The following is a 23,287-nucleotide window of genomic DNA, read 5'->3' as shown; positions in this document are numbered from 1 at the left end:
TTATGGTAGACGCTGTGTGCTTATTTTAATGTGAATGAAAAAAATATATAACTATAATATCCAAACCTGTGATTTCACAAATACTGGAATGTAAGAAAAGGCTAAGTGGGGAAAAAAAGAGCTAACCTTTTAAATATTAAGCAAATAACAGCACAGGTGATACTCAGCTAAATCTTAAATTTGAGAAGGCGTGTCCTGGTCTTTTCTAGCGGGCACCCTTGGTTTCAGCCACGCTCATCTGTTCTCCAACCACAGGCCTTCTTGTCCTTCATTCTGGCCACAGACCATTGTCTCCTCTTCTAGATACCCATTTAAACATTACCCACCATTTCACGCCCAGTTCAGATCCTTCCTGGAGTCTTCCAGCTGCCCCAGCACACACCCTTTTTGAACACTTTAAACATACTGATTGCACCACTCATTTGGAACCTAATTGCTACTTAAAAGTTTATGTGTATCTGTTTAGTGTCATTTCCCTAGTGAAGGAAAAGCGTCTTGAGAGTAACCTGTGCCCTCTTTTTAATTTCTAGGTTACCTAAAGGGCTAAGCCTCCCTGGTTGGACCTGAACACAAAATAGGAACTCAGAGATTTGTGTGAAGTCAACGAGAAGTTGAATGAAATGTTCTACAGCAATGGGAGAAGCAGCTGTTGCATGTCTTCCAATCTCTTTGCTTCGGGCCAGAGTTCTTAGTCACACTCCAAAAAGGGAGTCTCTCTTCATTACTGCCAGCTAAGGAGAACAGAGGCCTGAGTCCAGGAAATTCTCCCCATAGGTGTAATTCTGTGACTGTACCCTGGCTGACGGGATAGGGGAAAGGGACCTTGATCAGCCCTGTTGCAACTTGTCCTGTTTCCATGGGCCAGTCACCTCTGCCGATTCCTTCCCATCTTCAGTCAGAAGGTTGCAGAGTGGCCACAGCATCCTCTCGTGAAAAGAGACTGGACAAGTAGTCAGGACAGCTCCGCTACTTGATTCATCTTATGACTCTGAACTTCTCTGTATCCAGGTTTTTTAATCTGTCAAATACCTGTTCTACCTAATTCATACTTGCTATAAGACAAAAGAGATAATGATTTTTGAAAGCACCTTAAAGTATCATGCAAAATAAAAATGCCAGGGACACATCACATGAATCTCCAGGTTAAGCAGACTGGGAGGCCAAACAGGAGGATCAACTCTCTACTAGGCAAGCCGGGGGACAATATGAGATGTGGGCCCCACTTTCAACCAACCTTTGCTTGTCATGTGACCTTGGATACCCCCTTAGCGTCTCCTGACTCAATATCTTTTCTGGAAAACTTATCCTTGGACTAGATAGCCTGGTCTAGGGCCTAGTCCAACATGAATTTCAGGTCATAGAGAATGATAACCAGGCAAGCAAGTGTGGGGGGTACACTGATTCACCCAGAGTTTGGTAGGTCCCAGTGAAGCATCACCAGAGACACTTGGGCACTCTTCCTCAAACCAAAATCTGTTTTGTGTTCAAAGCTGCTGTTCATCCTCTCTGCCCACTATCCAACCTGCATACGCAGCAGGAGGCTCCCATCTTCACACTACCACAGTCACAGATTTTTCTTTCACCTCTTGTTCTTGAAAGAAAGAAAGAAAGAGACTTCAGAATCAAAAGCAGTTAGTGTTAACGTCTGGCTCTGAAACTATTAACCCTGCAGCTCCCCTCAGACATGCATTGCTCGAATGAGGGAAAGGACTTTTGGCCATGTGTGTAAAGGAACTAGGGAATGTGCAGGAACCCTGCGGGGGGGGGGGGGGGGGGGGGAGGCAGGGCACTGTGTACTTTGGGATTCCAAAGGTTTGTCTGCTTCCCAAGGTGTAAACCACGATTCTGTTTGGGTTAGACTACTGTGGCTGGCTCGAGCCTCCCTGGAAGTAGTGCAGACATGGTTGCAGGTGGTCTGCCATTTAGCCATGAGCATAAAGACAGCAGGCTTTTCAATTTTTCCCCTAAAGCTCCATCTCCTTAAAATAATGTTTAGGTACGATATCACACTGATTCATATACAACTTCTGACCCCAAGAGATTGATGGGAAAACCAAAGTTATTTTTCATCAATTAACAAGTCTAGTTTATCTTTGCCTCTCCATGAGGATCAAATCTCTTTCTGCATAAAATCCAAAGGATCCTGAAAACACATACATCCACAGCCACACCTGGTCTTCACAGAAATGAATAACAAAAATCCATGAAAACACAGAAATCCTAACTTAACACCTTTCCTCCAAGAAGAGCTAAAACAAGCTTGCTTCTTCCTGTTTCTCCAAGTGCCAAGGTTGAATGCATTTGGCTGAGTACACTGACAAGGCCTGTTTCCAATTCCCTAATATTTTGACAATGTAATCAATTAACTCATTCTCAGTCTTAGAAATAGTATCTCACTGCACAGTTTCTTCAAAATCAAAAGAAGGCAACAATATAACTTTAAGTAGGTTTCAGAGCACCAGACCTCCAATTAGGGCAAGCAGAAGAATCATTTTAAAAATACAACATTCATTCTGGATGGATGGGCAACGAATTGGGCAAAGGAAGCTGGACTGGTGTTTCTGGGACCCTAGAGGGAACACCCTGGGGGAGAACACATTCTTCTCCTTATATGTTAGAAGAACAAACCACCATGCTATAGAAGAGGAACAAGCAAGCTTCCTCCAGAGGGAAAACATAACACCACTCCTCACTCCAACAGGACAAAGCCAGGACTTGCAAGGAGCCTTCAGTCTAAGGCTCCACGTGCCTCTCCAAGGACTGAGGGACCCACCCACACACAATCACACACAGCCAGCCCATCACGCGCCCGCGGAAGGCGCCGGGTCCTCCGCAAACCCATCCTTCAGCACCAGCTGCCCAGCGCTCTCCCGGCTTGACAGCCCCCTGCAGTACCCGCCGTCCCAGGGCTCGGAGGGGACAGAGGGCAGTAACTTCTTTTCACGTCTCGTCTTCCTCGCCCAGTGCCTACTTCTCCCCAACGGCGAAGTGTATAGTGTGCCTTCCCAAGGAAACTGAGACACACACGCTCACACCAGATGGCAAGAAATCCCCGCACCCTACGACCAACGGCGAGACCAGTGCGTCCTCTCCTGGGACCCCAGAAACATGCTCCCGAGCGGGGAGGCACCCTGACTCACCCAGTCCTCAAAGTGGCGGCTCCCGTTCTGCAGCAGCTCCTCGAACTGGATGGTGCAGTTGGCCACGAAGTCGTCATAGCCGATGGGGGCATCGTGGAAGACCGCCAGCTCGATCTTGCGCCCGTTGCACACGTCTGTGACGAACTCGTCGTGCCAGGCCGGGCTGTTGGTCTTCTGCTTGGTGGCCGTTTGGCCGATGCGCGAGTCGTCCACATTGAGAGCGATGTAGGGGTCGAGAAGGAAGGTCTGCGGCCGGGGTCCCACGGCATGGCGCAGCGACCAGGCTGTGGGCTTCAAGCTCACCGCCTCGCAGATTTTGATCTTAAGAAGGCCATTGAACACTACCATGGTCGGGGCGCCGCGTGGGAGCCGGGGTCACTCCGTCCGCCCCGAGGGCAGGAATGAAGAACCGCTGGTCGGGAGCTCCGAGGCACGGGAACTCCTGGGTCCCCTCTCGCCCCACCCGACACTCTCCCTACACCTTGTAGTGGTGCGCCCTGGCGCAGGCGATTCTCAGCGAGTGCATGTATTTCCTCGCCGGGTTCCTAACGGAAAACAGGGAGGGGGGGGGGGAGAGCTGGGGGACGTCCGTGTTTGGAGCAAGTCTCTCCCCCCCACCACCAGCAGCACCTCCAGGGGAGGCGACGAGCTGTCCGCTCCGCTGCCAGCCGAGGGGGCTGCCTCGCCGCCTCGCTGCCGCCACGGGTCCGGGCTGCGGGGAAGCTGCCACCGCGCCCGGCGCTCACCTACCTTTCCGAAACATAATCCCCGAGAAATTTCGACTCCGGGAGGGGGAGGGGGGCTGTGGAATGGGGCGGGGAAGGGAACCGGGGGCGCAGAATTCAACCCGGATCCTCTTCGCACACCCAGAGCCTGCCTCTGACCGCGTGGGGCGGGGGATGGACCGAGGGATGTTCAGTCTATCCGGAGGGATGCATGTCCAGAGGAAATGGTCCTCCTCGGAGCCAAATTTTCAAAGATCCACAAGCCGCACGGCCAGCCCCGCCGCCGCGTCCTCAGCCCAGCAGCGCCGCGCCGCAGTCGGCCGCCGGGAGCCGCCGGGAGCCCGCAATCTCACCTCCGCGCCGGCTGGGGAGCGGGGCGGCAGCCGCCCGGGCTCGGGGCGCAGGCCGGCACCCGGCGGTGCGCAGCGGGGCGGCGGGGCCGGGACTGCGACTCGGCTCGGCCCCACCTCCTGGGCGCCGGCGCCCGCCCGCCGCGCTGCCCGCGTCCCTGCTCTCGGCTCCCGCTCGCTCGCTGCCCGCGCGCTCTCCCCTTCAACCTCTTCTCCCCCGATCGCGGTGCGAGCGAGTCTCCCTCCCTCTAATGCAGGAAATGCGCAAAAGACGTCAGTGTGTGTGTGTGTGTGTGTGTGTGTGTGTGTGTGCGCGCGTGTGCGCGCGCGCGCGCACGCCTGTGTTTGGGTAAATAGAAAGTTTTGCCGGTTGGGGGAGCAATACGCGAAAAGTGAGCCCGGGAGAGGACGGCGGAGAGAGCCGGCGACCCGGCCGGGCGGCAGCGGCAGGCGGGGAGCCGGGCCGAGCAGGGGTGGCGGGGCGCGAGGGGCACAGGAGGTTGAGACCCCCTCGCTTTGGGGTCGGGATCCGGAGACCAGCGGGCCGCGCCTGTCGCCGGGGCTGTGCTGCCGAGACCGCCGGTCGCAGCGGGTAGAGGGGAGGAGAGGCGGGGGTCGCCTCGCGCGCTAAGACGCGGGAACCTCCGCGCGCTCCACCCTCGTTCGCACGGTGGCGCGGAGAGCACCCCGGGAAGCAGTGGTCTGTCTGTCGTTCTGTCCCGGGACGCTCGGCTCGGCGGTGGGGGCGGGGACGTGCAGAGTTCGGTGTGAGTTCTGCAGAACTGATGGTGCCTTTGAGTGCCGGCTCCACTTTGGGACTGGCCTTCGTAGGCTGCGAGAACTTGTTGACAAAAGAAAGCTCGGAAGGAGCCCGGTTTGATTTGCGTGTGGTGATTGTTTTTTCTTTAAGCGACGCCTCCTGTTTTCACTGGACCTGGTGGCGGTCGGCTTTGATCCGCGCGCTGACAGCGGCCGTGCGGGCTGCGGGCAAAGCGGGCGCGCCCGGCGTGGGGAGCGCGGCCGCGTCCCTGCTCATTTCCTCCGTAACCTTTAAACTCGCTGGAAGCCGAGGCGGCGCCTGGTCACGTGAGGCCAGCCCTGGGCTGCTGGGGAAGAATTTCCTCCGCGGGGAGCCGGGGACTGGGAAGGCGGCCCGGGGAGGGACGGCCCCGCGCCGAGGGACTGGAACCCGGGAGGCCGGCGCTGAGGGCGCGGAGGCCGGAGGCGCGGCCCTGGCGGAACCTTCACGAGGGCGGCGCGGGGAAGAGGTGGCCTGCACCGCCTGGGAGCAGGGCACTGTGCACAGGGAGCACGCAGACCTCCGCCCGCACGGTTCGGCCCTCTCGAGTCAGGGAGTTTGTAGTAATCGCGGTAAACTGAGTGGTTATCGGATGGGTCTAGTTAGTGTGCACCAAGTTTAAAACCCAGTTCCCGTCACTCTTTTTTGCTGGAAAAGGTTATCATTGCCTGTGGCTTAGAGGCGAGAAAGGAGGAATTACTCAAACAGCAGAATATCAAGCGCACCACTTAGCTCCAAAAAAATGATCAGAAAGGACCCAAAGATCCTGTTGTAAAACCATAAGGCTCTGCGAGGCTCCTGCGATCGCTACCTCGGGGAGGTTACGATCCTTTCCGTAGGCCGCCCTAGTGAATGGGCAGCTAGACAGAGATGGTGCTAAACTAACAGGCTTGAGCAAGACAAGAATCGTACCGCTCTTACGTTTGCTGTGCTTTGCTGTGCGTAGCATTACACATAGTAATGTAAATGCAGACTGTGATTTTTACCATAACCATATTGGGAGAATGGGAGAAAGGGAAAATACCAGAGAGAGGAAGTTAAGGATGAGTTAAATCCTCATCGGTCTTAACAGTCAGTACATCATGTCAAAACTTGCTCATCAAACAAGAGCAGATAAGCATATTTAGAAATATTTATTAACTCACTGAGTAATTAAACTCATATTTTTAAAATGCCTACTATGTACCATGCACTGCTCTAGGTATTGGGATACACAAAATCAACACTGGGAAGAAGTAAAGATGATGGCCTAGGTGAAAATGACTGCTAGAACTGGCAGGAGGTAAAGAGGTGAAGCAAGCACTGATCTTTTTTTGTTTGTTGTTTTTAATTTTTGATCTTTTTATTATATGTCTTGTAGTACTACTTGAATTTTTAACTGTGTCCATGTATTGTTTTTTTAAAAATAAAAATTAATTGCTTCAGAAATTGTAAAAAAAGAAAAAAAGAATGAGGAGGAGGAGAATGCAGTCTTAGGGACATTTGAGATAATTCATATGTAAAAGGTCAGAATTTAAAATTTTATGCCTTACCTGGCCACCATAATCAGCATTAGACATTCTATTTAAATCTAACAGTTTAGCAAAGCACAAGCAGGATATCTCATTGCTGTTTAATTTTTATTTCTTTGATCCTTGGAACTTTTTCCTCCTGGGTTTGCTTCTAAGTTCCACAGTTCTTTTTTTTTTTTTTTTTAATTAAAAAACACACAAAACTCTAGATTATATAAAAGTTACTTTAAAATGTAAGGGATTCCCATATGCCCCACTCTCTCCCCCTCCCACACTTTCCCACATCAACAACATCTCTTATTAATAATACATTTGTTACAATTGATGAACACATATTGAAGAATTGCTGCTAACTATGGATTACAATTTACATTATAGTTTATACTCTGTCCTGCACAACTTTATAGGGTATGACAAAATAGACAATGGCCTGTATCCACACTGCAATGTCATGCAGGACAACTTGAATGTCCAGAAATGCCCCCATATTACAAATATTCTTCCCTCTCCAATCTCTCAGAACCTCTGGTGGCCACTGTCTTCCTATCTTTGATAAGAGTTCTTCCATTGCTAGAATAATAAAAGTCTATAGTAGAAAAATAATAAGTGTTCTTTAGTCCATTGTTCATTCCCCAAAATTGAGGACTTGGGGATGGTGACGCCCACTCTGCTTTCAACTGAGAGGGGGCTTAGGTCCCATGGGGCAGATGGATGCGATCTTGCTTGTAGTTGCAGAGACTCCATGTTCCTTGGGATGGGCATTGTCCATCAATTCTATTATTTTTATTAAACTTCCCTTCCTTTCATGGGGCATGACTCCAAGGGTGTGATGGAAGGTAGTGGCAAGTAGGGCTTGATATTCTGAAAATTTCAAAAATGATTTTGAGAATGAGGGCCAGGATTAGAGTAAGTTGAGTGAGGCACTTGACTTGGGTAAAACTTTTTTTAATTCTAAACTAAAATTAAATGCAAAACTGCAGGATGAACAAAATATCCATATTTTCAACAATTTTAAGTATTGCATTAACATATTCTTTATCTTGATCACTGAGTTTATTGGCACCTCTTAATTCACATACCCGAGGTGAGCACTTCACTTCACTTGCCTCGCTCTGGTCCAGAGCCTGTTGGGAAGTCTAGAAATGCAAGGATATCATAAAGGTAGAAATTCTTGACTAACAGGTGTTTTACACCCTTTCTCTACTGTTCCTCTGGGTGGGTCCTGTCTCATGCTAAGAAGCACCTGGGATTGAAAACCACTGGCCCCTCTCTTCCTAGTGTGCTGAACAGGAAATACGTGTAGAATTAAGGACACACTGAACTGGAACTTCCTGCAGGAAATCATATCCCCAAATATATTAAATAGGGTCTGCTGCCATCGCAGTGACACAGACAACCCACAAACTTCCAACATCCTTCCCTGCACCCCGCATAAAGGTTGGGGAAGGCAGCATCATTTGCCTGCTTCTGAGCAGGCTGTGACACCCTGGGAATGCTCAGGCTGCAGTTTTCAGATGTGCCCAGTGCTAGTGTGACCTCTCCTTTCCATTGCATCAAGTCATTTTGTCTCCATGGGGGGCGGGAATGGAGAACTAAAAGACTGTGCCAAGCAAAAGGCCTGTTTTGTATTGGATGGTTGTTTAAATAAAAAAGAGAGGATGCTGGTGCTTTGCATGCAAACATTGCTCTTTTCCTGCCCTTATTACATCATTATTTCTAAGCAAATCTCCCACCTTCCAGCTCTCAAATTTGGCAGAATGGAAGAATTTATTCTCCAGGGAGAATAATGAAGATGCCAGATGCAATCCTGTTTAAGGCAAAACCCTTAAATTTGGGTGGGGGGAGGAGGTCTAAAGTAACCCTCTGTTCCAGATTTCAGGGGAAAAGCAAAACAAGCCCTTGGAGGTGGGCTTAGAATGTAAACCGCCTTATCCTGCTCCTGGCACCTATTTTCAATCCTGAAGGACAGTACAGGGGCAGGACAGGAAAGCGCCCTTTGATTTTAGCTGTGGCTGAGTTGTTTTGTAATCTCTGAGCGATGGCAGAGGAGAGGAAGAGAGATGATATAAGAATTTACCAGAGATGATCCAGATGGAGCGCCTCTCCTTTTAAAATGAAGGCCCATGAGGAAAGGGACTAAGGAGTCAGAGGAAGGATCATCTCTTTGGCTGGGGAGCCTGGGAAGCCATCACCCGAGAAGGGCGTCTGAGCAGAGTCTAGACTTTCCAAAAGGAGTTCGTGGGGCGGTACGGGGTAGAGGGAAAGGCAGTGGAGGCAAAGGGAACAGAGTGTGCAGGGCACAGCTCCTGGCTGTTGGGACATACCAGGTGTGTGTGGTATGTTGCAGACAGTAACAGGAGATGAGGTTGGTTGGAACCACATAGTTAAGGCCTTATAGGGCCTGCAGGATAGTTAAGGCCTTATAGGGTCTGCAAATGCATTTGAACTTTTTCCTGGAGAGGCACTGAACATTCTAAAATGGGGAAGCAGCATAGCTGGAGGGAATGCTTCAAAAAAATAACTCTGGGGGATGGATATTGCTCTCGTCTGTAATTTTTCCCCTGCAGACTCACTCCCAAAAACAGGGTGTTAGGGAGATAGAAGATCTAAGTCTAAAGATACTTTATACTCTGATCAAAAATGAAACAGACAGTGCATGCTCTCTAAGTCTGATGAAGGACGGGGGCAGGGTGGAGCCAGAACCTTGAGCTAGCGTGGTAATATTCATGACCTTGTTGCTGTGCTTCTCCTTGCCATTTATAGAACATTAATGGGCTCTGCAAAGGTCTGTCATACATTCCAAGCATGCTCCCTTGAACAAAATTCAACCACCTGGGCCACAGAATGGAATGTGCAGCAGAACATTAACAAAAGAACCTTCCAGAGCTCACCAGGCAGGCCCCAGTCTAGCCCCAGCGACTCCCAGCCCCACTGTTAACGGCCCCCCAAGCCTGCCTTCCTGCTGCTGGCTCACGTCTGGCCTGCTGTTTCTTCTTATTTGGGCCCCATCTCTGCTCTGAACTCTGCTGCAGTGACTCAGAAGCTTCAGTCACATATGCAGGGAGGTAGAGAGAGCAGAGACAACCCCATAGAGCTTCAGGATGGCTGTGAGTAGGAGATGGCCTGTTGCTCTCCCCTTCCTCACTCCCCTTGGCACTGAGCCCCATTCTCTAGTGTGTCTATGGAAAATCCCATCACATATATCATCTTCTTTGGCTCAGGTATTAGGCTAAGTTTTGGACTCTTAAGTACATTTCAGCCTATGGGTGTTTACTGAGTACCTGCTGTGTATAAGATACTGGGGCAGGTGCACCTGGGAGGACAAATAGATGTACATATGATTCCTACTCCAGTTGGAGAGAGAGGTATATCGATTCAATCCGTCATTTATGTAGTAGTTGGCATTGGGCAATTAGTTTCAGATGACATTTGGAGCACTGGAGAAACACAGATGACAACACACAATGACCCTCTATTAGTTGGGCTCTCAAGGTCTTAAAATAACAAATGTTGCTGAAGTCCACATCAGCAACATTCTCACTCCTGAGTCTCGGTTGACAGAAAGGCACTATCTGGAACATTGCCGGACCTAGGCAGAGGGCAAAAGAACTTTTGGAGACTCTCAGGCAATTAAGTAGTACACCTGGAAGAGCGAAATGTGTCCCTGCTGCTTAGTCCTCATTAGTTAGAATGGGCCAGATTGCTCCACCTTGCCACTAGCAAGTCGGAGAAGTGCTACCACCTGCAGGGGCGCAGAGTCTAGAATGTTTGGTGAATAGCACTGCAGACTGCCATCAACTCTATCCTCAAAATAACTCAAGGCAGCACAAGTTAAATGGCAGATTCATGGCCTAGTCAGAAAGTGCTGTAGAAACTTAGAGATGGCAGCGAGCACAAGCAGAGTGGGACTCTTTGACCCCCAGTGGCCCTGGGCCACCACATACAGAAGACTTCAGAGGGCATGAAGAATCCTGTCCAACAGCAGAACTAGCAGCAGCCTAAGTTTGCCCTTCCCCTCTATATGTCCACCCTCAAAGGACCTGCAGTTCTCAGTCAGAACCTGCAGTTCTCAGGCATTTGGCCTCAACAGAATGAGAAGACTTACTATCCTCTCCAGGATTTGGAAGCACACCTGGTCTATACTCTTTATTATTATTAAATTCCTCCTTTAAGTGAGGAAACTGAGGCCAAGGGAGTTGCCCAAAAAAGTAAAAAACAAAACCCAAGACAAAAAAACCAACACTGGAGACAGAAGTAAGTCTAGGACCAAGTCTATCCCTCTTAATGCACTGCTTTTTCTACACTGCCATGCTGAAATCAACATAAGGAGAACTTCACTTACATTTTCACTTCTTGGAAACAAAAGTATTGTGAATCCAATGTCCAGATTTGTTTCAATTTATTGTTTCCATGTTACAATATTATAGACTTAAAAAATTCTCTGGGGACTCTAAAAATGGAGTTCTTAAGTTATTTCAGTAATAAGTATTTTAAAAGCAGAAGGACTTTACTGTTCCTCAAGTTCTATATTTTTGCATCTTCTCTGCTGACACCAACTGTAGCAGTTTGCTATGGTTATGAATTCCAAAAATAGATATTGGATTATGTTTGTAATCTGAGCTGTACCTGGGCCTGGTTGAGTTATGATTAGGGCTTTAATTGGGTCATGTCATTAGGGCATTGAGTCCCTACCCCTTGGTGGTTGGGGACTCACAGATAAAAGGCATGGCAAAGGGCAGGGTTGAGGGTTTCTGATGTTGGAGTTGAAGTCTTAAGCTGGAGCCCCAGGGAAAGAGACAGAGCCATTGGCCTGAGAGTCTACAGCTGACTTTGTGGAGCAAACAGAGGAGCTGAGCCCAGAGGAACCCAGGAAGCCTGAACCCTCACAGATGTCTCAGCAGCCATCTTGCTCCAGCACGTGGAAATAGACTTTGGTGAGGGAAGTAACTTATGCTTTATGGCCTGGTAACTGTAAGCTCCTACCCCAAATAAATACTCTTTATAATGCCCAGCAGATTTCTGGCGTTTTGTATCAGCACCCCTTTGGCTCATTAATACACCAACTAAATGTATTTTCAGCATGTGGTCCTGTGATACCTGCACCAAGTGTAACAGCTGCTCCCACTGGCTCCCTGTGGTTATTTTATCATTAGCACAACGACCGATCTGACTGTTCAGACTGGGTTGCATATCTGTAATGCATTCTGGACATCTGGGTAATCCATTTCTACTTCTAATTTGCCTTCTAGGACCAGTGAGCTGGGACACAAACTCAGGGAATATTGCCTTTTGTCACGAACAGCGATCATTTGCATACTACTAAACTTAGAGCTAGTACTGGTTACATTCATAGGTGCTGTTGCAACAAATGCGCACCTGGTGATGCAGGGTGGCAAAGCTTTCCCGCTCTTAAGGTCCAAATCCTCCATGAAACAGGTCCCCTAACTGAAGCTACAGACCCTCCTCCCCTGAATTCTGCAGCAACTTCATCCTGCCCTGTCCCTACCTCTCCCTGCTTTGCAATATAGTTACTCGGTTACCTGTCTTAATTCTGCCATTTCCCTGACAGCCCTCAAGATTGGAGACTCAACTCCAGACTCTTCAGTGTCTTGGACTTAGCAGGTGCAAGTTTGTGCTCTGTAAATGTTTGTTATATGGTGGCTGACATAAGAACAGCATCACAAGTAGTCCTCTTTGCAGCCTCTCCCTTCCCTGTCCAAGTCCGTGCCTTTGGGATGGGTTGCCTGAGGTAGGGAGAGGTAGAAGGGAGACAACTGGCAGAGGAGGACCATGGGAAAATCACCATCAGATAATACAAAACCGCAGTGGAAAATCCCCCGCCCAGGGCCTAGGGCCCAAGGCTTAATGCTGGAGGATACCAGATGACAAGAGGCCCTCCCGTCACCTGGCCGCCACATGCTTCCCCCACCCCTCCCCTGGACAGTTCCCGCTCAGAGGAAGACGAGCCTGAAAAAATCCCTCTTGCATAAGGCAGACCGACGAGAACGTTGGAACTTACAGGTCCCGATTTACGGGGAGGGGGGAGAAAAGGGGGAGCCTTAATAAAGCAGTACCCCGAGCCGCAGCATGGACTCGTGCAACTCGTAGGAGCTCACGGTCCTGAGGGCGTGCTTTTGCTTTACATTAAATTCTCCTGCTCCTTCATGACTAGTCCTTGAATTCTTTCTCGCAGCTCTGTCAAGAACCCTCCTACCCTAGGCTGAGGTCTTGCTGCAAGGCCTCGCAGGGCCTCTCGACAGCAGCCCCGCTCCCCCTCCAGCCCAGCGCAGAGATGCGGGCCGCTGCGGCGGGGCGCTGGGCGGCTGCTCACCCGGGCGCCGCTGCCCGCGCCGGCTCCGCGAGCCCACAGCGCCCTCTGGCGGTCGCTGGCGCGCCGAGCCCGTGTCTCCAGTTCCCACCACCGCCCCTTGCCGCCCGCGCGGCGGTCTCCAAGCGCGCGGCCAGCCCCGGGCGGGAGTCCCCCGGGGAAAACGACCCCTCCTCGCCCTGCCCAGCTTGTTGTCTCTCCTTTGTCGATTATTGGGCCCTCCCGTCGCCCCAATCCTGGCCTGGTGCGGGGCGAAGAGAAAAGGAAAGGGCCTCGGATCTAAAGACGCGTCCCGCGCGAGTCCGTCATCCCGGGAAGGATCGCGGGGAGCGGCGGGCGGCAATCCCGGCAGCTCATCCCACTCTAGAAGGTTCACAGCGCCAAGCTAGAGCCGGGAGCTGGGAGCCGGGAGAGGAGAAAACAGCTAGGGAGTCGGAGGCAACGGTCCTAGAAGATTGCGAAGGTCCCTGGAAGAACAATTCAATCGACGTGGGGGGGGGGGGGGGGAATGGACGTAGGGGACCTGGGGACGATCATGAGGCCATATGGGTATAGCATGACCAAAGGATCAGAGTATAGCATGGTAGAAAGGGGACTTACACTGGCGCAAATTCCAGCTGTGCAACTTGGCTGACTTACTCTCTGGAGGCTTCATTTCTTCCAAAGTGGACGTAATAAAGTCATATGGGACTGTTCCCAGGATTAAACAAACTACTACATGTAAAGTCCTTTTGTCGTGCACAAAACATATGGTCAGTATTGTTACTTAACAAGCTAGGGAGCAAACTGCATGGCATGAGACCATCGACTTTATCCACTTACATGGGTCATGAGCAGGGACGCAAAGGCAGTCAGTGAGCACCTGCTGTGTGCAAAGACTGTGCTGAGACTTTTTATTTTTTTAAACAACTAGGCTTCCCAAACTGAGGAATTATTTCCTTATCGCTGCATTAGTGCATCAGGCCATCTATTCAACAGTAAAATGCATGCTGGGTGCAGGATGAATAGAGATGGAGATGTCGTCTAAGGTTTTCAAGAAGCTAGAACTCTAGGGGGGAAAGGAATTCTAAGAGCTTCCGATGGGCCATGAGACTGACCCTGACTTTTCTCAGTTTGAGACTGCAGCTCAGCTCCCAAAGCTGAAGCAAGGGTAGCGAGAAATGGCCACTAAGCTCTACCCCAGGAAAACGGTCCACAAGTACCTTTTCTACTACTCCATAAATTCCAGGAGTCAGGGACCGTGTCTGTGTACCAGTGTGTTCCTAGAGCAGTGCTGGGCACGAGCTAGGCTCTCAGTTAATGTTTGATCAATAAATGAAAGAATGAAAAGGAAGAAATGATCCTTAGCAGACCAGTGGTTCTCATTAAGAGCTCAGCCCTGTCACCTGGGCAGTCCAGCGAGCTGCCTGTCAATTCAGCGCAGTGTAGCACGGGGGAAAGCAGCAGCTGGGAAGCTCAAGACCTAGCTATTACCAAGGACAAATTACCTTCCTCTCCCTGGGCCACAGTTTACTCAAATGTAACAAGGGGGTTGTAACAATGATCTTCCAGAATAACAATAGGTATTGATTAATGGGTATGAAATTACTTTGTGCAGAGTTGTCCTCAGAAATGCTAGTTTCATTTCCTTTATGTACACACACAGGAGGGAACATTTCACTTTTTATTCTTTTTCTGACAGCTCACTCTGTTCCACCAAGGCTACCCACCTTTATTGCCTTTTCACCAGGTGGTATCTTGGTGTGGAGAGCAGAGGCACATAACGTGATTTGCCTGGGCCCAGCAGCCCGCTAAGAGTGGCCCTGAGGCCAGCTCTGGAATACCCCCCTTTACATTGCTCCTTCTTGCAATAAGATATAAGACTGTGCGGAAAAGTCAAGAACCTCGAATAAAAATGTAAGGAAACATATAATGAGAGTAACCACCTTCCCAGCCCCATAACCCAACTGGAATGCTATACCCTTCTGGGACTGTAAAGCAAAGAGGATTATGTCTTTCTCACAGAGAGAAACTGAGACTGAAACAAAGCTGAGCAGAGGGCCTAGAGTCGCAAGCAGCCAACGCAGAATAGCAGCCAAGTCCATGGTCTTGCCACCCAGGGATGGCCTCTTGTTTCCTGTTCTTCAGTGCAGAATCAAGACATGCTCTGCTTGACGAACAACTGGGGACCAGTTTACATGCCAATGCAAGGACGGACCTTGCTGCCACAACATTTACTGTGTCTTTGTGGTTTTCCCCTAACAAGAATTGAGAAGTGGTGAATGCTTCTCTCATTTTCCTCTGATGACCTCTACTCATTCTCGGTTTGCATGTGCTTGAGCTTGAGAATGCAACGGAAAAGTGGGCCGGGCATGCAGAAGGCAGCATTTCACAATTTATTACCATGCAAATTCTGTTCATTTCTTACTTGAAGTAGTAGTGCTAGTAGGAGTAGCTAACATGTCTTGATTGAGAACTGCGCTATGCATTCTAAATATTTAGCAACTCATTTAATCCTCAAAACAACCCAAAGAAGTAGGTATTATCATATTTCTCCAGTTCTAAGACCCGTTTTCATCATATTTTAATATCATATAATCAATGATATGATAACAAAGTAGGTCATAATGTAATTGCTGGTGAAATGTTTTAAAATCCCTTAGTAGTACATAAACTTAGAATGCATATAGCACACTGGGTTATATAGCCCAGAAAAGGCATATTCTTAATCTTACTCCCGTTCCTATGGGTGTGAACCCATCATAAATAGGACATTTTGATGACATTTTTAGTGAAGGTGTGGTCAACTGAATCAGGATGTGTCTTAATCTTGTTACTGGAGGACTGACAGAGAAAAGGCCACCGGGGAAAGCCAGAAGTCAGCTGGAATCTGAAAGAGACCGGAGAGGACATCACGAGGGGTCAGGTAGACCAAGGCTGCCAGAAGGCTACCAACCCAGGAGGAAACAAGCCTTGCCACTTCTGAAACTGTAGGCCAATAAATTCCCACTGTTTAAGCCACCCCATTGTGTGCTATGGTCATAGCAGCCGGGAAATTTATACAGGACATTTTACAGATGAAGCAGTTGAAGTAGAGAAAAGCTAAGCAATTTCCCTGGGGAGGCACCATGCCAGGAGATAACAGAGCCTGGATTCAGAGACAAGTTGTCTAGCTCCAGAACTTACCTGTTTGCTTGTTTGTTTGTTTTGTAGATGTGAGCACCCTGTAAACATCTTCCTTCATAGTCGGAGATGTGACTCCCAGGAGCCTGACTCAGGCTGATGCACACTCTGTAAAGGATGATACATACCTTTTCTTCATTTAAACTGATTTTGTTTTAACTTGCACATGTAACCATGATTCTGTTGTCTCTTCCACAGAAAACTGAATTTAGAAATTTCCTGAAGAAAAAGAGGAAGTCAAACTAAACCAGGATGGGTGGGTCTGGAGTGGGGCACAAACATCAAGATGTTTTCCAAGAAAAAATCCACTGTTGTCATTGTCCTGCTTCTTTAGATTTTAAGTTACTTCCATTCTCTGGCTGCAAATGAGGCGCTTGTGTTTTCTTGTAAAAAAGTTATAGTCCTAGGTTTTGCATTTAGATATATGATACATTTAGAGTTAATTTTAGGATAAGGTATGAGGTATAGGTCGTGGTTCATTTTTCCCCCATATACAAATGTTTTAACACCATATTTTGAAAAGACTGTCCTTTACCATTGAATTGCCTTCACCTTTCTCAAAAATCAGTTGATCAGGAAGTGGACTTGGCTCAATGGATAGAGTGTCCACCTACCACATGGGAGGTCCGCGGTTCAAACTCCGGGCCTCCTTGACCCATGTGGAGCTGACCCATGCGCAGTGCTGATGCGCGGAAGGAGTGCCGTGCCATGCAGGGGTGTCCCCCGCGTAGGGGAGCCCCACGCGCAAGGAGTGCGCCCAGTAAGGAGAGCTGCCCAGCGCGAAAGAAAGTGCAGCCTGCCCAGGAATGGCATGCACACATGGAGAGCTGATGCAGCAAGATGAAGCAACAAAAAGAAACACAGATTTCTGTGCCGCTGATAAGGATAGAAGCGGACACAGAAGAACACACAGTGAATGGACGAAGGGGAGAGAAATAAATAAATAAATAAATCTTAAAAAGGCAATTGATCATGAATTGTACACTTTAAGGTAGTCAAAATGATGAATTTTATCTCAATTTTTAAAAATCTATCTAAAAAATCAATTAAACAGATTTGTAAGGATCTATTTCTGGACAATATTTGTTCTATTGATCTATGTGTTTGTAATTTGATAATACTACATGTAGCAGTTTGATATTATTGATGAATTCCAAAAAGAAATATTGGATTATGTTTGTAATCTTAACTGGGCATGAATGAGTTATGATTAGGGCACCAAGGGGTGGGGACTCACAGATGAAAGGCGTGGCAAAGAACAGAATTGAGGATTTCTGTTGTTGGAGTTTTGATGCTGGAGTTTGATGCTAAAGACTTAAACTGGAGCCTAGGGAGGTCAGCTCACAGAGGAAGCCAGCCCCAGGAAGAAAGGAACCTTAAACCCAGAGAAAAGCAAGTCCCAGGAACATAGGAACCCAGGAAGCCTGAACCCTCACAGACGTCGGCAGCCATTTTGCTCCAAATAGACTTTGGTGAGGGAAGTAAATTATGCTTTATGGCCTGGTATCTGTGGGCCTCTACCCCAAATAAATACGCTTTATAAAAACCAACCAATTTCTGGTATTTTGCATCAGCACCCCTTTGGCTGACTAATACATTACATTTCCTTAATTACTTAGTTTTAGATTAAATTCCAAAATTGGGTAGTCTGAGTCCTCTAACTTTGTTACTTTTTCAAAATTTTTTGGTTATTCTAGGTCCTTTGCCTTCCATTATACATTTTAGAATTGGCTTTCCTATAAAAAAATCCTGATGAGATTTGATGGTTATTGCATTAAATCCATAAATAAATTTAGGCTCTGTAGGGTTGCCAAATAATATCAGGATGCTCAGCTAGATTTAAATTTCACATAAACAATGAACAATTTTTAGTATAATTATGTCTTATGCAGTATTTTAGACATTAATTTTATTTGACATCATGTATTTTTTCCTAAATCCAGCAACTCTTGTTTGGGGAGAACTGACAACTTTGTTGAGTGTTCCAGTTTCTATAGGGATGCTTTATTTCTTCATTTCTTTTTATTTCTTTTTCTTGCCTGATTGCACTAGCAAAGACTCTCAATACGATCATGAAAAAGAATCATGAGAGTGGACATCCTTGCCTTTTCCCCAACCTTAGGTTTTCCCCAATCATAGGGGGAAAGAATTCATTCTTTTATCATGAAGTATGCTATCAGAGGTAGATTTTTGGTAGATGCATTTATTAGGTTAAGAAAGTGCCCTTTGATTCCTGTTTTGCTGAGCGTATTTGTCATGAACAGATGTTAAAATTTGTTGAATGCATTTTCTGCATCAATTGCTATATAATTTTTTGTCCTTTAGTATGTTAATGTGGTATTATATATTGACTTTTTTTTTTTTTAAAGATTTATTTATTTATCAACCTCCCCCCACCACTTGCACTTTCTGTCTGCTCTCTGTGTCCATTTGCTGCACATTCTTCTGGATCTGCTTGTCTTCTCTTCTCATCTTCTCTTTAGGAGGCACTGGGAACCAAACCCAGGGAGAGAGGCACTCAATTGCTCAAGCCACCTCGGTTCCCAGTTTGTTGCCTCTCTCACTGTCTCTCCTCTGTGTCTCTTTTTTTTTTTAAAGATTTATTTTATTTATTTAATTCCCTCCCCTCCCCGGTTGTCTGTTCTCTGTGTCCATTTGCTGCGTCTTGTTTCTTTGTCCGCTTCTGTTGTCGTCAGCTGCACGGGAAGTGTGGGCGGCGCCATTCCTGGGCAGGCTGCACTTTCTTTCGTGCTGGGTGGCTCTCCTTACGGGCCCACTCCTTGTGCATGGGGCTCCCCTATGCGGGGGACACCCCTGCATGGCAGGGCACTCCTTGCGCGCTTCAGCACTGCGCATGGGCCAGCTCCACACGGGTCAAGGAGGCCCAGGGTTTGAACTGTGGACTTCCCATGTGGTAGACGGACGCCCTAACCACTGGGCCAAGTCCGTTTCCCTGTGTCTCTTTTTGTTGCATCATCTTGTTTGCCAGCTTTCCGTGACACAAAGGCCAGCCAGCTCTACCCACTCAGCTCTCCACACTGTGTGAGCCAGCTTGCTTTTCACCAGGAGGCCCCAGGGATCCAACCCAGGACCCTCCATATGGTAGACAGGAGTCCAATCGCTTGAGCCACATCCGCTTCCCATATTGATTTATTTTAAAATGTTGTGGGAAGCAGACTTGGCCCAGTGGATAGGGCATCTGCCTATCACATGAGAGGTCCACAGTTCAAACCCCAGGCCTCCATGACCCGTGTGCAGCTGGCCCATGCGCAGTGCTGATGAGCGCAAGGAGTGCTGTGCCACGCAGGGGTGCCCCCATGTAGGGGAGCCCCACACGCAAGTAGTGTGCCCTGTAAGGAGAGCCACCCAGCATGAAAGAAAGTGCAGCCTGCCCAAGAATGGCGCTGCACTCACAGAGAGCTGACACAACAAGATGACACAACAAAAAGAAACACAGATTCCTGGTGCCGCTGATATGGACAGAAGCAGTCACAGAACAACACACAGTGAAAGGACACAGAGAGCAGACAACTGGGGGGGGGTGGAGGGGAGAGAAATAAATAAAAAATAAATCTTTTAAAAAATAAATAAATAAAAATAAAATAAAATGTTGAAACAGCCTCACCTTGTCTTCCCAGATGTATCATTATTTTTATATAAAGCTATATTCAATTTGCTAATATTGTGCTTAGGTTTTTGTGTCTCTAGTCATAAGGGATATCTGTCTACAGTTTTCTTTCCTTATGGTTTCTATGTCTGGTTTTGGTCTCAGGGTAACACTGGCCTCACAGATAGTTGAGAAGTGTTTACTCATATTCTCTGGAAGAGGTTGTGTAGAATTTGGCGGTATTTTTTCCTTTAAATATTAGGCAGAATTCACTAGTGAAACTATATGGGCCTGGAGTTTTCCTTTTTTGAAGATTCTTAAATAAAAATTCAAATTCTTTAAAGGATATAGGACAATTCAGGTTATCAATTATTCTTTTTTAATTTTCTTTTTTGTTTTTATTTTAAGTGATATTCTTTATTTTCTTACTTTTTAATAATTTTTTTATTAGAGAAGTTATGAGCTTACAGAAAAATCTTGCAGAAAACACAGAGGTCCCATAACTGACCCCTCTACCACAACACACACTCATACCATTTTTTCTATTATTAGCACTTTGCATTAGTGTGATAGTTTTGTTACAATTGATGAAACAATATTATCATAACTATACTATTAATTACAGACCACAATATACATTTGGGTTCACTGTATTATATAGTTCTATGTTTTAAATTTTTTTTACTCTAGTAACATGTAAAACCTGAAATTTCCCCTTTTAACCACATTCAAACATGTAATTCAGTGGTGTTAATTACATTCACAATGTTGGGCTGCCATCACCACCATACATTAACAAAACTTTTCCATCATTCCAACAGAAACTGTACCAATTAAGCATCAACTCCCTACTCCTTTCCCCTTCCCTGGGTCCTGGTAACTTGTCTTTTAGTTTCTGACTCTATGAATTTGCTTATCATTGAGATCAAACTATATTTCTCCTTTTGTGTCTGGCCTATTTCACTCCACATATAATCTTCAAGCTTCATCCATGTTTTCACGTGTATCAGAACTTCATTCCTTTTTGCAGTTGAATATTCCATTGTGTGTGTGTATACTACATTTTATTCATCCATTCAGCTTTTGATAGATGATTGGGTTGCTTCCATCTTTAGGCAATTGTGAATAATGCTGCTAGGAGTATTGGTGTGCAAATATCTGTTTGAGTGTCTGCTTTCAATTCTTTTGGGTATATAGCTAAAGTGGGATTGCCAGGCCCTATGGTCACTCCATACTTAACTTTCTGAGGAACTGCCAAACTATTTTCCACAGCAGCTGCATCATTTTACATTCCTACAGACAATGGGCAATTTTTCCTATTTCTCCCCATCCTCTCCAACACTTATTTTCCTTTTTTTTTTTTTTAATAGTAGCCATCATAGCGGATGTGAAATGATATCTCATTCTGCTTTTGATTTGTATTTCCCTAATGGCTAATGATGTTGAGAATCTTTTTGTGTGCTTATTGGCCATTTGTATATCTTCTTTAGGGAAATGTCTATTCAAGTCTTTTGCTCATTGTTTAATTGAGTTATTTGTCTTTTTGTTGTTGAGTTGTAGGATTTATTTTCAAGTCCTGGATATTAAACTCTTATCAGATATGTGGTTTCCAAATATTTTCTTCCATTCTGTAGATTGTCTTTTCACTTTCATGATAAAGTTCTTTGATGCTCAAAAGTTTTTAATTTTGATGAACATCCATTTCTCTGCTTTTTTCTTTTGTTGCTTAAAATTTTGGTGTAAAGCAGGGGTTTGTAAACTTTTTTGTTCCACAAACCCCTTTGCCATTCAGGTGTAAACCACAGAGCCCTTACTAAGTCCACACTATACTGTGTATTATTTAGTAAATATATCACATCCACATCAATCTGTCCCCACAAGAATAATGCTTTTTTGAAATTCCATTCAAGCTCACAGACCCCTTGTTAAGAACCCTTGGTGTGAAATCTAAGAAACCATTGCCTAACATGTCTTAAAGGTGCTTCCCTATGTTTTCTTCTTAGAGTCTTCCAGTTTTGATTCTTATGTTTAGGTCTTTGATCAATTTTGAGTTAATTTTTGTATATGGTAAATCGTGATTCATTTTCATTTACTTTGAATCTAGATATTCAGTTTTCCTAGAACCATGTGCTGAACAGACTAATCTTTCCCCATTGAATGGACTTGGCAATCTTGTCAAAAAATCATTGGCCATACATATTATCAGAGTTTACTTCTGAACTGTCAATTCAATTTCATTGGTCTCTGTATCTGTTCTTATGCCAATACCATGCTCATCCAAGTACTATGCTTGGTAATAAATTTTAAAACCAGGAAGTGTGAGTCCTTCAATTTCATTTTCTTTTTCAAGATAGTTTGGCTATTAGGAACCCCTTACCCTTCCATATAAAACTGATGATTGGCTTTTCCATTTCTGCAGAGAAGGCTGTTGGCATTTTTACCACAATTATATTGAATCTATATATCACTTTGAATAGACTTGACATCTTAAAGATATTTAGTCTTCCAAACCATGAACATGGAATTTCCTTCCATTTATTTAGGTCTTCTTTGATTTCTTTTAGCAATGTTTTGTAGTTTTCCATATGTATGTCCTTTACATCTTTGGTTAAATTTATCCCGATTCTTTTTTTTTTCTTCTTCTTTATTTTCTTTTAAATGTTACATTCAAAAATGATGAGGTCCCCATATACCTCCCACCCCCCCTACCCCACTCCTCCCTCATCAAAAACCTCTTCCATCATCATGGCACATTCACTGTACCTGGTGAATACATTTTGGAGCACTGCTGCATCACATGGACTATGGTCTACATTGTAGTCTACAATCTCCCCCATTCCACCCAGTGGGCCATGGCAGGACACACAATGTCCAGCATTTGTCCCTGCAGCACCACCCAGGACAACTCCAAATCCTGAAAATGCACCCATATCATAGCTCTTCTTCCCTCTCCCTAACATCAGCAGCTACAGTGGCCACTTCCTCCATATCAAAATGACAATTTATTCCCTTACTAATCACAATAGTTCCCTAGCAGAACACCAGTAAGTCCACTCTAATCTCATTTTTTTTAAAGATTCATTTTTATGTATTTTTCTCCCCTTCCCTGCTATCCCCCTCCCCCCAGTTGTGTGCTCTCTGTGTCCATTCGCTGTGTGTTCTTCTGTGTCCGCTTGGATTCTTCACAGCGGTACTGGGAATCTGTGTCTCTTTTTGTTGTGTCATCTTGCTGTGTCAGCTCTCCATGTGTGTGGCGCTACCTCTGGGCAGGCTGCACTTTTATTGTGCTGGGCAGCTCTCCTTAAGGGGTGCACTCCTTGAGCATGGAGCTCCCCTATGCGGGGGACACCCCTGCATGGCACAGCACTCCTTGCGCACATCAGCACTGCTCATCAGCCAGCTCATCACATGGGTCAGGAGGCCCTGGGTTTGAACCCTGGACCTCCCATGTGCTAGGCGGATACTATATCCATTGAGCCCAATCCACTTCCCTATCCCAATTCTTAATTCTTAATTCTTTTAGCTGCTATTGTAAATGGAATTTTTTCTTGATCTCTTCTTCTGATTTATTTTCTTCTTTTTTAATGTAAATATTACATTTAATGTAAGTTGCTGCATCCCATAAGTTTTGGTATATTGTGGTTTTGTTTTCACTTACCTCAAGA

General features: G+C 46.4%; 1 protein-coding gene across 3 annotated transcripts in view; it reads right to left on the bottom strand.

The window, feature by feature from the left end:
• PRKCE (protein kinase C epsilon) overlaps positions 1-4,434 on the bottom strand; it is a 512,150-nt gene extending 507,716 nt beyond the window's left edge. Inside the window, exons 1-2 of one of the 3 annotated variants that reach the window (XM_004447330.4) lie at positions 3,891-4,292; positions 3,141-3,685 (exon numbers count right to left, since the gene is read on the bottom strand). In XM_004447330.4, coding sequence (XP_004447387.1) covers positions 3,141-3,488 — 348 coding nt within the window. In that variant the 5' untranslated portion in view covers positions 3,489-3,685; positions 3,891-4,292. Of the gene's footprint in view, positions 1-3,140 lie in introns of all 3 variants that reach the window. The other 2 variants (XM_071208802.1, XM_058278495.2) reach the window with 2 other exon arrangements.
• Positions 4,435-23,287: the final 18,853 nt, after the last annotated feature.

Source organism: Dasypus novemcinctus, chromosome 17 (assembly GCF_030445035.2).
Source record: "Dasypus novemcinctus isolate mDasNov1 chromosome 17, mDasNov1.1.hap2, whole genome shotgun sequence".
Classification (NCBI taxonomy): Eukaryota; Metazoa; Chordata; class Mammalia; order Cingulata; family Dasypodidae; genus Dasypus; species Dasypus novemcinctus.
Note: the sequence above shows the minus strand (reverse complement) of the source record. Positions and strands in the feature narration are given on the sequence as shown.